At 52.4% G+C, this 13,923-nt stretch overlaps 1 protein-coding gene across 4 annotated transcripts in view; it reads right to left on the bottom strand.

Moving 5' to 3' along the window:
- NDRG1 (N-myc downstream regulated 1) overlaps window positions 1-13,923 on the bottom strand; it is a 53,924-nt gene continuing 40,001 nt past the window's right edge. For 3 of the 4 annotated variants that reach the window (XM_082719342.1, XM_082719343.1, XM_082719341.1), the window contains exons 11-16: window positions 13,494-13,550; window positions 12,646-12,697; window positions 11,518-11,565; window positions 9,138-9,173; window positions 5,133-5,184; window positions 1-1,918 (exon numbers count right to left, since the gene is read on the bottom strand). In XM_082719342.1, the coding sequence (XP_082575468.1) occupies window positions 1,707-1,918; window positions 5,133-5,184; window positions 9,138-9,173; window positions 11,518-11,565; window positions 12,646-12,697; window positions 13,494-13,550 (457 nt within the window). In that variant the 3' untranslated portion in view covers window positions 1-1,706. Of the gene's footprint in view, window positions 1,919-5,132; window positions 5,185-8,415; window positions 8,689-8,727; window positions 9,174-11,517; window positions 11,566-12,645; window positions 12,698-13,493; window positions 13,551-13,923 lie in introns of those variants that run through there. The other variant, XR_014308470.1, reaches the window with a different exon arrangement.

Raw genomic sequence — 13,923 nt, 5'->3', positions numbered from 1 at the left:
TGCAAAGTTACAAATTTATTGGTCTGGAAATAAATACAAATATCTCATTAAGAAAACTCCTTTGGAAAGACGTGTACAGAACAGTTTTGCGTCTCGATTCAGCCACTCCTGCCCTGACCCCTGACCTTTCTGCACAAGTCGGGGGATGGGGAAGCCTCTGGATGGTAGGGGCAAGAAACTTGAGTCACTGCCCCTCCAGTTACCTTGAAGTCTAGACTACTTCCTTCTACCTACCAATCGTAGGGTCCCAGAAAGCACCAGGCCCCAGTGGCTGATTCGCACGGATTCATCCCACTCGGATCAAACCTCCTCTAAGATCACCCATGGTTAGCCAAAATGAAAATCAAAAGCCAGTAGTACAGAAACTTGACAGCGACGCTGACATTGCCCAGAACTGTCAGTGGTGCCGCTGCATTCAGCAAAAGGTTAGAGGGGCAGGGAAGAGGGGCAAGCAGGAGAGGGAAGGCAGTCCCATGGAATATTCCAGAATCCCTTCATCTTCTCAGCCAACACTCTCCGTGTGAATCCCCACCACCCTGCAGGGGCAAACGGTTCTCCCCGAAGACCCAGTGATGCTACCAAGTCAGAGACATTCGGCTGTCACACTCAGGTTCAACCCCACTAGTTAGAGATTGGAAGCGAGTTAACTCCATCACCCAAGATTCCTGGGAACCGGAGTGGGATCGACTGAAATCACGACTGCCCTGGGTCCCATCACAACCATAGAAATCCCTTACATCTAATAAACCAAATACCACCCCCACCCCTGCCCCACCCCCACCCCCGCCCCACTGCGTGGAGACCCATCACAGCCATGTAGGGCTGTTTGGAATGTTTCCCTCCATGTCAAAGAAAGCAAGTACAAACCTAAGTCCTCTTCCCCATGAACGAAATCATCACTCACGTATTCAGGGTGGGAAGTCGGGGCTACGGAGGAGGAGGCAGACAGCAGAGCCAAGGGCTCCGATCCAATGACACCGATGTTTGCCAAGACCATTTCTTTGGAAAGCCCAGAGATTTTGCTGCCCACTTTCACTGTCCATTGAAAGGATGCCAAAGAAGAGGCTTGTATGTTTCGGCATGAAAGAGTGGCTATATACACTAAATTTGAAAATCTATGTCTTCACGTCAACTGCGTAGATTTGTTTTTCCAAGCATTCTAGCCTCCACATAAATTCCACCTCTCTCCTGCTTCCTGTTTGGTGGAGTTCAAAAGAGCTACCTACAATCTGCTGCTCTCCCCTCCCCAAAGCAGAACAGGGTTCTGTTTCCAGAAACTGGGTCAGTTTGTCTTTAGTTGGAGAAGAAACAGGAAGGAGAGGGGGCTGGCTTCCGACAAAGTGCCCTTTAGAACCAGGATGCTCGGGTCAGCCTAGGCCTGGATTTAGGAAGTGTTTAGGGCGGCGTGTCTTGTTTTTGGCAGTTCGGCGTCTCTGAGGGAGGGTGGGGGGCGGCCATCAGGCCAGCCCGGCCACGAGCACAGACACTGAGATCCTTCTTTTCCTTTGGTCCGCCCACCCTGCTTCTGCTGGGGAAGGCGCCCTTGATGAACCCGGTCTCACTGTGTGCCCCCCCCAGAGCTCTCTTACACCATAAGCTTTGGGTTAATACGAGTTACGTGTGGTGTGGCAGGCGGGGGCGGGAAGGGCCAGAGAAAGGGCAGCTGCGCAAGCCCAGAGTCCAGGGGCAGCCGTGGTGCAGGCCGCCTAGCAGGAGACCTCCATGGACTTGGGCCCGGTGTTGTTGCCCGTGGCCCCGGAGTTGGGAGTGATGTCCAGGCGAGCACCCTCGCTGGTGTGGGAGCGGCTGCGGGTGCCCTCGCTGGTGTGGGAGCGGCTGCGGGTGCCCTCCACGGACGTGACGCTGGAGCCAGAGGCCGTGCGGGAGCGCATCAGGCGGGTCATGCTGGCTGAGGGCACTGGGGAGAGAGAGAGAAGATGTCCCCGGTGAGGGACCCGGTTAGAGAACACGACGGGCACCTGCACGCCAGCAACGGCGCCTCCTCCTGCCTGACCTGTCCATTCCGGTATCCACCCCGCCACTGGGCTCCCTGTCCTCTCCGTATCTGCTCGCCATGGTGGACAGCAAGTCCCCATGAAGCTAAGAACGTGCGATCACACAGTGGCTTGAACCTAGAGGTGGGTCTGAATCCAAGTTTGCTACTTGCTTAACAGCTGTGTGACTCTGGGAATGTCCCTCTCGGAGCCCTCCAAGCCCATCAGTAAAATGGAAACACCGATCCCCCAGCATCAGCACCCCCGTGTGTGCCCACGTACCACAGCCCTCCACTGTCAAGGACACCAGCTGGGCTAATCCCCGCATGCCACAGGTGGGGAATCCGAGGGCACCCCCCCCGTCCTGTGCCGGCAAATCGGCAGCCCAGCTGTGACTGGTCATCTCTTCCAGAGAGCTCGTGAGCTCCCAGCTATCAATGGCGATGTCCATCCTTTAGCACTTGTACTAGCCTTGCACAGAGCAGATGGCTGAGAAGGTGAAATGAAGACAAAGCGACTCCCCCACCTGCTCTGGGCTGAACCCTGCCCTCTACTCCCCGCAAACTCCTAACCACCAGCCCTAAGTTCATAGGCAGCAGAACTGAAGAACAGAAATATGGTCCTTGCCAATACATTTTGTTAAGATGAGGTCATACTAGATTAGGCCGGTTGTTCATGAGACAGAACATCCCTACACGTGCGTGCACACACACACTCACACGGCCATGTGAACCCAGGGCAGAGATGGGAGTCATGTGGCTACAAGCCAAAGAAAAGCGAGGGCTGCCAGCTCCCTCCAGAAGCTGAGATGAGGCAAGGAAAGATCTTTTTAGACTCTCCAAGGGGAGGCATGACCTTGCATACATCTTGATTTTGGACTTCTGGCTTCTAGAGCTGTAGTAGTGTGAAAACACGTTTCTCGGTGTTTTTAAGCCATCCGGTTTGCGGAGATCTGTTATAGCAGCTATAGGAAGCTAGTACACCACCCAAACAAAGCATCACTGCGAAGGCCACACTGAGCAATCGGTCACAATCCAAGGAGCCGGATGCATACACAAGCCTGGCGGTGATTACGCCCGTCACTCCGAGGGCGCAGGGGCTGGCCTGTTGGAACACGTGCCCATAAACCAAACGAATCTTTGCTGTACTGAATTCCCTTCTCCAAGAGCGAGTGTTTAGATCCAGGGAGAATCGGGATTTCTCCCACATCTGTCGCTCACGTTTTTTTCTGAACCCCTATTTCTCAATCCCCCAATCTGAGAGTTTTTTTGATGTCCCAGAGCTCAATGCTGACCAGCAAATGGTGTCACGGAGGCAAAGAGCGAGTCCTGCCTGGCCCAGCTTGAGCAGACGCTCAGCAGATGACTACTTGCTTTCTGGGACGAGAGCTCTTCCTGCTTTCTTCCCCTGTAACCTGCCGGATGCTGCAGCTTCCTGGAAACAGAAGCTGGGGTGTGTGTGTGTGCGGGGGGTGGATATGTGTGTGTGTTGGAGGGAACAAGGCCTGTCTTTCACTTCCTCTCTCCTCAGAATACACTTTCGGGGCAGAAATCCAAAGCCAGGGCAGGTCCAAAGCAAACAAGCCCTGATGTACGCCCTGCCAGGTAAACTAAGTCTGTCCAGCAGCGTTCTCCGGGCGCTGCCTCTGCCTGCTCGCTTTCCCATTGGGCAGGTAGCTGAGAAGGCAGCAGACCCAGAGACAGATGTTTTCTGTTGGAGCAGGGCACCTGGGGACACGGGCCCTGCCTGCAGCATGTAAATGAGACTCACTGGCTCTTGGCCTCTCCAGAAACTAAAGGCGGCTGCGGCCAATCTTAAGAGTGTGGTTGGCTTACCAAAGATACCATTACTGTTTTAAATGACAAAACGTTTCGGTCTCCAAGGGCGAAAAAATGAATAGATTAGACATTCAGACATCCTCGTTAAGATGGGCACATAAATTATAATTCAAAGCCGTCGGCAGAAAGAGCCAAAAGAACCACGTCATGGCTCACACCTCAACTGGTGCCATCTGTGGCCACAACCCGCCAGAGTGCTTACACTTGGCAATGGGCTGTCCTGGTCATGGGACTGCACTGCTGAAGAAGGCTGGATGTGTCTAACAACTAAACTATAACCATCACGTGAGAAACAGCACGTTCCTGAAGTATGCTTCTATTTCTCCTTCAATTCCCAAATCCAAGGACTTGGCAAAGAGGCACAGTCTTGAATACGGGTGACTTTATCACCCATGTACCGAGTTTTATGGTTTTCAAAGAACTTGCAGAGCTCCCCACTCTGCTGCTTGCTTAATGTCTCCAAACCTCAGTTCCATTATTTGTAAGATGAGGTAAGAGGACTTCATAGGATGGGCACCTGGGGAGCCTGGGCGGCTCAGTCATGTAAGCATCCAACTTTTGATTTCGGCTCAGCTCATGATCTCAGGGTTGCAAAACTGAGCCTTTCACTGGGCTCTGTGCGGAGTGTGGAGCCCAAGATTGTCTCCCCCCTCCCGCTGTTCCTAACCCCATTTGTATGCACATGCATTCTCTCCCTCTCTCTCAAAAAAAGGGGGAAAAAAGTATCATATAGGCTCACTGTGATGGTTAAATGAGGGGAAAAAATGATGTAGTAATAATCTTTCATCATGACCATCATCACCACCACCATCCCAACTGGAAGTCTCGTAAGCAAGCACATAATCACATACACATAACTTGACGAATCACTACGTTTTGCCCCTGAAACTAGTGATGTACTATATGTCAATTAAATTGAAATTAAATTTTTAAGAAAAGCAAGCAAGCATGTAACCGAAATGTGGAAGATTTTCAGACTTCCACTGTGCTCTTTTTGGTGCGTAGACGGTGGGTCCTCACCTAATCTAAAGAAAATTCCGTTTGAAACCACACCTGGTAATTAGTGGATGGAGATGAAGCCACCGTGGTATAGGTATAAAGAAGATACTAGAACCTCTGCATTACTGCCCATCCACCACACACCTAAACGTTTCCTCCCCTGACCTTCCTCATTTGCAAAAAGCTGAGGCTGGCCGGGAGTACTGAGAGTGGTTACTTACAAGCCCGGTCCAGGTCATTGCCTTTTCAATTCCCGTGCCTGCCCCTCACCCCACCATCCGCCCAGAAAGGCCACACTTACTGTATCCCATGCCCTGCACGAAGTACTTGAAGGCCTCGGCAAGCTTGGCTGGCTGCAAGAGGAAAAGGGACAGTATGGTCAGTCGTCGGAGGTCTCCCTCCTGAAGGGCTACGTGGAGCTGTGCCCACAGTCGCCTTTATTAAAGAGCTGGGCCCGAGAGGGAAGGCCACCCCGTGCTGATTGGACAGGGAACAAAAGGAAAGGAAAGACTATGGGTTAGTCATGGGGAGCAGAATTCACTTTGGCTAGGGAGAAAAAATTGTAAATTCACTTCATAGCGGGGGGAGTCTGGTCACGTTATATGACCTCTCCCTGTGAAACACGGACAGATGGCCACACTAACTGCTGAGGGTTTCCATGAAGATGATTACACTGATAGTGATGTGTCCAACTCAGCATCTAGAATGTAACAGCACTAACAGCCGGAAGCATTCCATCTTCTTTTGACAATAACTTTCTGAAGTTGGTGCCATTTCCATGTATGTTTCATTGCTCAACAGTCATGGAGCGGTAAATAATCCATCCACGGTCTTACAGTCAATTCATGCGTGGTCCTACAGATTCATCTGGGGCTTTCTGAACTCCATGCTTTCAAGGCAATTCACTCTCTGCTTCAAGAGAAGGCTGGCTGGCTGGCTGGCTGGAAGGATGGTGGGCAGGTAGATAAAAATTAAGACGGATGGACAGAAGTAAGGAGGATTGACAGATGGATGAAAAGAAAGGATGGATGCAAAGAGATTAAAAACAGAAGAGGAATCGATGGATGAATGGATGGATGGATGATGGACAGTTGGGTAAACCAACTAACCGAATCTATGGGCGACTTTAAGTGAAATGAGTTCGGAATACTGAGAACCTACCCAGTTCCACCAATTAATCTCTCCAAATTTAAATTCATCTGAACTGGGAGGTGACATGTTCTCAAGGCCATACCCACAGTCCCATTAACCGCCAACTATCCCAAGCGATGTCCCGGGTCTGCGCTCCTCAGTTTCTTTCCGCCCCAGTGAGAAGTCATCGGCAGTCGCAGTGTTTCTGCCCACCCCCACCAGCGCCTGCCACTATTCTACAAACAGCCATGTGACATTTAAAGGAGAGGCTGTAGGGGGCTGGGTGGCTCAGTCGGTTGAGCGTCTGCCTTGAGCTCAGGTCATGATCTCAGGGTCCTGGCATCGAATTCTGCATCAAGCTCTCTGCTCAGCAGTGAGTCGGCTTCTCCCTCTGCCTCTGTGATCTCTCTTGCTTTCGCTTTCTCTCAAATAAATAAAATCTTTTAAAAAAATAATCAATCAATAAATAAGAGAGAGGCTGTGTTCAAGCTGCCGTCTGGGGTTTGTGCGACAACAGTGACACGAGTTGTCATCGGGCTACAGAGAGCCACGGGCATCGGAACCCGGCACAGAACAATTCTTCAGCCTCCCTTCCCCTTCCGTGACACTGCAACACACACCTGTTCTTCTCACCTCTGAGGCCTTGCAAATGGAATGAGGGATGGGGATGCCCCCTGGAAACACACCCCCAATTCTCGTAAGGGCAGGAGGAAGAGGAAGGACAGTAAACAGGGTCTCCCTGGACTGGTCTCCCGGAAACTGGGCTGGTTCAGCCCCTGCCAGGCTTTGACCACGTGTTTCCATTATGGTCAGGATTGGAGCTGTTCTCATTTCCAATACAGACAAGGAAGAAGGGGAAGGGGGGAGCGACAGGGGGAGGGAGGAAGGGAGGGCAGATCGAAGGAACCCTGGGGCCCCTTTCCCCGAGCCAGCCTGAGGACCCTGAGCCCTGGAGAAATACTGTTTCACTAGGAGTCCAGCAGCGAGCTGGATGCTGGAGGATGCACCACTCGCGTGCAGGTATTAACCCCTGCTTCTGTCTAAGCAGGCTCTATGGTGGGGAGCCCATCTGTTCCCTCTGGAGGCGGCACCAGCCCACCCTCCTCTGGTTTCTCCCAGCTGTAATGAGGCGTTAACACAACAGCAGATGAAACACTACAAGGATTTTGTCCTTTCCTAGTGGAAGCGGAGGGAGCCACTGCCAAGAGGCTAGTTGAGCTACCAAAAGCCACTTGTGCCTGCACTTCTGTGCAGAGTTCTGGAGAGAGTGGCTGCAGTTGAGAGACAATGCAGAGAAACGAGTCAAGCCCAGGATGCACCTGTTCCAGAAATCTGCTTCTCGGGGGTCTCCTCTTCAGAGCCCTCAGTGAAATACCCCATGACCCCAGACAGAAGACCGTTCTCTGTTGGGACAGCTCTGGCTAGTACCAAGATTGTTCTGCCCCCAGATGGACCTGTCAGCCATCGCCCACTCCCTGGGGACTCAGAGCCAAGACTCTCCCTTTCCATCACACAGTCCTTGAAACTGGCAGGGCCGCGGGAAATTAACCAAGAGCTGATCCTTCCCCCACTGAGAGGCTCTCCAGAGCCCCACAAGGAACAGCGAGAAACTGGAAACTACCTGTAAGTGTCCAGCAGTAGTGCGTCAAGAAAACCTATTACAGGTTATCTGTGTGAAGGCATTTTGTCCTGCCATTAAAAACAAGGTACAAAGCATTTTTAACCAAAGGAAGAGAGAGCTTGGAGATGTCAAGTTATGTGGACTAGTAAAAAATAGATACACAATATGATCCTAATCTTGCTTAAAGTAACAAAAATTAAAAGGTACACAAGTATATAGTGAAGGAAGACTAGAAGTAAATAACTTTAAAGTTTGCAACAATGTTAACCTGAAGTTGGGGAACTACAGATGTGGGTTTTTTACTCTTCTTTTATTCACCTGTATCTTTTTCATTGATGAACATGTATTACTTTGTAACTAGAAAATTAGAAGTACTAAATAGCATTGATTAAAAAAAAAAAACCTCAAACTCATAAAATACACATTTCAGGTCCTGGTTCGTTACTGAGGAGGGCACATAGCCCTTTTTTCCTCTGAAAATCTGTTTTGTCTGATCTCCCCAGCCGACATCATTGCTCGGATAACGGGCTCGTGGATAAGGCGGCCCTCAGGGCACCTGCCAGGGAGAGTCAGTAGGAAGACCTAGGGGGACGTGGTCTTAACCCTCTGGTGCTCGGTGCCCTCATCCGTCTCTCCCTACACCCTGGCAGGGGAGACGGACCCTGAATGCAGGCTCATTGCCACTAGAGGCTCCCACGGTGGGGGCCCAGGGGGAAGGAGGATGCGTGTCTCTAGAAAAAGATCCAGATTCTATTGCTGTTCATCAAGAAGGTGCTGGATTGCAGAAGCCATGAAGTCCCTTTCAGGAGGGCAGGGAACAGAAGACAGAACAGGCATCATTCCATCCTTTCCCACAGTTTGGTGGCAATGGCGACCCACGATTCACATCATGTTCCATGTTAGGAGAGAGAAGAAAACTATGATGATGAAAACTCAAGGACAGAGATTCCGAAGTTCCTTCCCTGGTTAGGTCAGTGGGGTTATTTACGGATGGGGGATGGGAGGGATGAGTGGTTGTGCAGCAAACACACTGCATTGATGTCTGTACGCACATGCACACACACATGCACACATGTATGTGTTCACATGCGCACTCACAGGCGTGCTCAGACACATGCACGTGTTTACATGCACAGTCATACACATGCTCAGACACATGCATGTGTTCACAGGCACAGTCATACATGTGTTCACACACACACACACACACACACACACTTTGGCTTCATCTCCCCACTGCCCCGCTCTGCTTGGCCTTGAGCTCCGGCAGAACCCTGTGGTCTCTGAGGGCAAACCCCAGACACAGTTAGACTTGGGTCCGCAGGTGTCAAGCCGTGTCCGTGCATCAAACCCCCTCCCCTCATAAACCCCAGTGTCATCTACCCCGTTGGGGTTCCTCGGATGCTCAAGCAATTTCTGTATACAGTGACGTGTCTGTGGTGTCATCAGATGTCACAGTGAGCTAGGGGACAAGCAGACAGTGGGGGAATGGGTGCTAACAGGACACAGGGGCAGCCACCTTCCAGCTGGGGGGCGGGGACAGGTGGGACTCACCTGGGAGATCTGTGGGAGGCCACCGCAATCCGCCATCTAGGAGAGAGGGAAGCTGGTCAATGCCAAACACCACGGCAGAGGCCTCCCTCCCCAGGGGACCCGCCTGCCACCGCCCGGCCCCGTCTGGCCCCGTTCAGCGGACACTGGGCACCTGACGGGTGGAGAGACACCCACCCCCACCCACCAGGGCTGCTCGTTTCTGTCCATCTCGGCATGGATCTGTGTCTTCTTGACTGAGATGCCAGATACCCTGCTGGGCCCTGGATATTTCCCCCAGTTCCCTGAGAACCGAAGGTGCGAACATCCCACAGCAGAGGCACATGGTGGGCCTGAGCGAGCTCGAGGAACCAGCAGGCCTGAGGCCAGGGTCCATCTGACCAGAAAGCCTCCGTGCGGGAGGCCCCGCACACACACATTCTCGTCGAACGTTCCGAACATTCCCTTAGACAGAAACTGCTCCACCTGGGAAGGCCGGCCTCAGTCTCCCCACTGGCTACACCGGCACAAACACCACAGCTTCCAAAGTTCCTACGGAATCATCAAACCACCAGGCACGTGGGACCATGACCCAGAGACCCAGGGCTCGGGAGACTGGGGCAGCAGGTGGGGACAGCAGGGGGGACGGGGTGAGGACGGCTAGGAGAGACAGGGGACCGGCAGGCCTGGTGAGGGACCGGGACGGCAGCTGGCACTGGGCCAGGCCAAGCCCAGCGTCTCGCCTCAGGGTCAGGCTAACTGGGGTATCTGGGGGCACCCATGCAGCGACAGGACACCAGAACCGACCCCAGGGGCCAGGCTGTCTGGACTCAGATCCTCATCACGGCCAAATCCGCCCCTGCTCATAGGTCGTCACCTTCCCTCCACAGATGTGCTGAGCTAAGATGAGGTCGTACTGGAGGAAGGTGGACCCGAAATCCAGTGACTGGGGGTGTCCTTAAAACCAGAGGGAAATCTAGACACAGGGCTGCCCAGAGAGAAGGTTGGGCGGCATGGAGGCAGAGACAGGAGGAATGCGGCTGCCAGCCGGGAAACTGAGGCCTGTCGGCAACGGCCACAAAAGGGAAGAACATGAAAGGGGCCCCCTAGAGCCCTCGAAGGGCCGTGGCCCTGCCCACACCTGGACTTGGGACTTGCAGCTTCTTGACCGCAAGGCAGCAAGAGAACAGACTCCTGTGACTTTCAGCACTGCACCCCCCTTCCCCTGATCTGGTTGCTTATAATGGAGACGAGGAGACTAAACCCCTTCTCGAATGCTCCATCCTCCTCTCCCTATCAGCAGTAACTGTGACCTCTCTGTCTTTCTCCTGGGATAGCGGCCCCAGTGCTGCCAGAATCCAGACACAGTTTGCTGGGACAGTTAGGAAAGTCAACGGGCCTCCTGGTGCCGATCAGCAGCCCCCCGGGGCCCAAAGCCCCACATCTTCACCTGTAATTTCCTGTGAAGGAATCTTGATAGAAAATGTATGTGAAGTCAGGGCACCTGGGTGGCTCAGTGGGTTAAGCCTCTGCCTTCGGCTCAGTTCATTATCTCAGGGTCATGGGATCGAGCCCCACATCGGGCTCTCTGCTCAGCAGGAAGCCTGCTTCCCCCCAACTCTCTGCCTGCATCTCTGCCTACTTGTGGTCTCACTCTCTGTCAAATAAATAAATAAAATCTTTTGAAAGAAAGAAAGAAAGAAAGGAAGGAAGGAAGGAAGGAAGGAAGGAAGGAAGAAAGAAAGAAAGAAAGGAAGGAAGGAAGGAAGGAAATGTATGTGACCAGGTCCCCTCGTCAGTATCAGATGCCTCCCAGTGCCTTTCACAAGGCCACTGAAGGCACAGTCCTCCACAGACCCTCAGCTCATTCCACGCAGGCCCTACCTGGGTTGCCTGCCCTCCTGGGGGTACAACCAGAAAGGGTCCTCATCTTGTGTGGTGCCTTTACGCAAGTCACAAACAATATGGTGGCTGGACTGGGAGTCAGGGCGGGCACAGACCCTCCATCTGGCCTCAGGGACAGAGAGCACCTCAAGTACCCAGAGAAGCTGCCAAAGTCCTGCCCTCCCATGGCAGAGCCCCTCTTGGAGGAACATCCAGCCCAACACTTAGGAGAGCCCCTGCTTGCACAAATCCTAGTCCATCCTTCATTGCAGAACCAAGGTCAGTAGCCCACAGACTCTAGGGCTCCCCCCAGGGGTCTAGACAGTTCCCTTCATCTCTGCAGCCTAGGGTGTCCAGCCACGGGCACAACAGACAGATGTTCACGAACACACACATTAAATAATTATTTCAAACGGTCTCTGCCCCCAGCTGTGCCTCAATTAGGCACTACTCCATTCTGCAGCGAGCTAGGGGTTTCTGAGAAAGAAACAAAGGCGAACTCGCATCCTTCTGCCTGTACCTTCAGGAGAGTAGTCTTTGTTGGATCCAATTTCGAGTTGCACTCCACCTGGACCAGGAAAAGGGAGAAGAGATCTGTTAATTTCCCACCCACAGCCAAGGTCATCAGCCTTCCCCCTTCGCTGCTCCCATAGCAGCAACTCGTCTTCCCACTAGCATGGAGGCAAGAATGTGAGCTTCAAGATGAAGCGACGTAACCTAAGTTCCAGCCCCGTCATTACTAGCGACCTTTGACAAGTTACTTAATTTCTTTGAGCCTCCGTTTCTTTATCCATAAAATGGGGGTAATCTTTTTTCGAAGGATTGTTACAACGATGAGCTAAAATCCAGCAGACGCTCCAGAAACAGCTGCTGCATGAATGGGCTTACTTAACCCAGTGCTGCCAGAGGTTCTACAAGCGGATCAACATCTGCAGTCCTGACAACCAGTCTTCATACGAGATTAACACCCACTAGCTTTAATTTGTCAATGACTATCTCAGAAGCACATCCAAACTGGACAAAATACCCACATGTAACCTGTGATGTTCCAAGTGCCCTACAGTAAGATTATCATCTCCCTTCATATGAACAATATCTCTGCACTGATATATCCTACGATTACGCCTAGTGGGTCACATCACAGGAAACTCATGGCCCGTTGCAAGTCCCACTCTGTAGCCACAAGGTGTGTCACCATGCTAGCACTCTGCTCAGTAACCTCTAAGGTTCTCTGTCTCCAGCTGTGGGGCTTTGAGAGGGTCAGGTCTGCACTTTGCCTCTCCAACACCCCAGGTGAGAATTAAGGGATGAAATGACTCAGAAAGCCTGGTCTAAACGCCACTCCTCAAGGCCCTCTCTGCCCTGCCAGAAAATCAGGCACCAAGCACGTCTGGAAACTCTACCAGATTCCCGAACGAGAGTCTGTTGGCCGGGAAGCCAAGTGGCAAACATGCCCATCTAAACAGACCAATGGGAGGTGGAAGAGCAGGTGTTGGGCCTGGAAATAAAAGACAGAGGACCCGGTGCCAAGCAAACAGGACTGGCAGTCACCAGGGGTAGAGGCTGATGTTGGGGCCCTCTGCCCAAAGGCCAACCAGATTCAGACTGTCAAATTAAGCACAGAAACAAGTGGACGATTCCTACATACCACAGCATCCACAGCAGGAGAGTTGTCCCCAACCACCAACAAAGCAGGACACCTGGGAACAGAGAGAGAAGAGCGATTTAACACAAAGTTTACTTATTAAAGATTCATATGCTCCCAGGCCTCCCAGGCTGAGACCAGAATTCTAAAAATATTTGTTTTGGTCTCCCCAGTACCCTTTGCTCTTCGAACTTTCTTCTCCTTCCATCCTCTGCTTTGTTTTAAGATAAACTGAGAGGATAGTCATTTACACCTTAGTATGAATTTCAGCCAGAGAATTTCTGGGCCCTGATGTTTTAGTCTCAAGCATCCTCTCCTCAAGGAAGGAGGAGTAGGGCTCTGCCAACAATCAAGACCAGAGACCACGTGGACATGCCCGACAAAGGGAATGGCATGTGCCAAGTTCAGGTGTCAAATAACATGGCTCACTGACAGAACTACAAAAGACAGAGGATACTGGCAGAATGCAGTCTGCTGTACCCATGACTAGCTTATAGGGTACTTCAAGGTGGGATTCATGTCTTAGTCATCTCCAGGTTCTGTGAAAGCAAAGCCTAATGCAATATTCAACATAGAGCAGGTACTTAGTAAGTTTTATCCAAAGTACATGCATCACTCTTTCTCTGAGACCCTAGGCTCCCACCCAAGTCGCAGGGACACCCCCAGGAACTGAACCCCATCAAGTAGGCAAGAGAGACTGGGCCAGGCCTGCCTCCTGCGAAGCACACACCCAGGGCGCACCACTGATGGCTGTCCTGGCACAGAGCGCCACCCCTGCCAAACACAGAAGGACGGCCCTGCCAGGGGCTGAGCAAGACGACAAGATGGCGAGGGGGAGAAAGGCCACTCACTGCAGGGTGACTGTGTGGGTTCCCGGCATCGGCCGCTCAATCTCCAGGTCCCGCCGGCTGCAGGCGACAAACGCATGGTTACATCGTTACCTGGACAGCCCCTCCCATCTCCCTAATCCCAGGAGGCCCTGCCACTGGCTGTCCTGGCAAAACACTCGTGTCCCAATCCGCATGGCTCTCCGGGCCAGCACAGCCTCTCAGGGCCCATGTAAATGGTTTTAGGGACAGCAGGACTCACTCATTTCCCATGGCACCCACCTCCTTGTCCCCAACTCGAGTCCTCTACACAATCTCTTTTACATTGCAGACCTGATCCTTTCCCTCCCGCATTTCAAAGCCTCCCACGGTTTCCTACTGTGCCGCCTCCTGCCCAGCATGGGCCCGGCCAGCCCCATGGCTCACCCCTGCAGACGTCTATCCAGCCTCTCGC

This window comes from Mustela nivalis (assembly GCF_964662115.1).
Source record: "Mustela nivalis genome assembly, chromosome: 2".
Taxonomy (NCBI): domain Eukaryota; kingdom Metazoa; phylum Chordata; class Mammalia; order Carnivora; family Mustelidae; genus Mustela; species Mustela nivalis.
The sequence above is the reverse complement of the archived record's forward strand: the minus strand, read 5'-3'. Positions and strand labels throughout refer to the sequence as shown.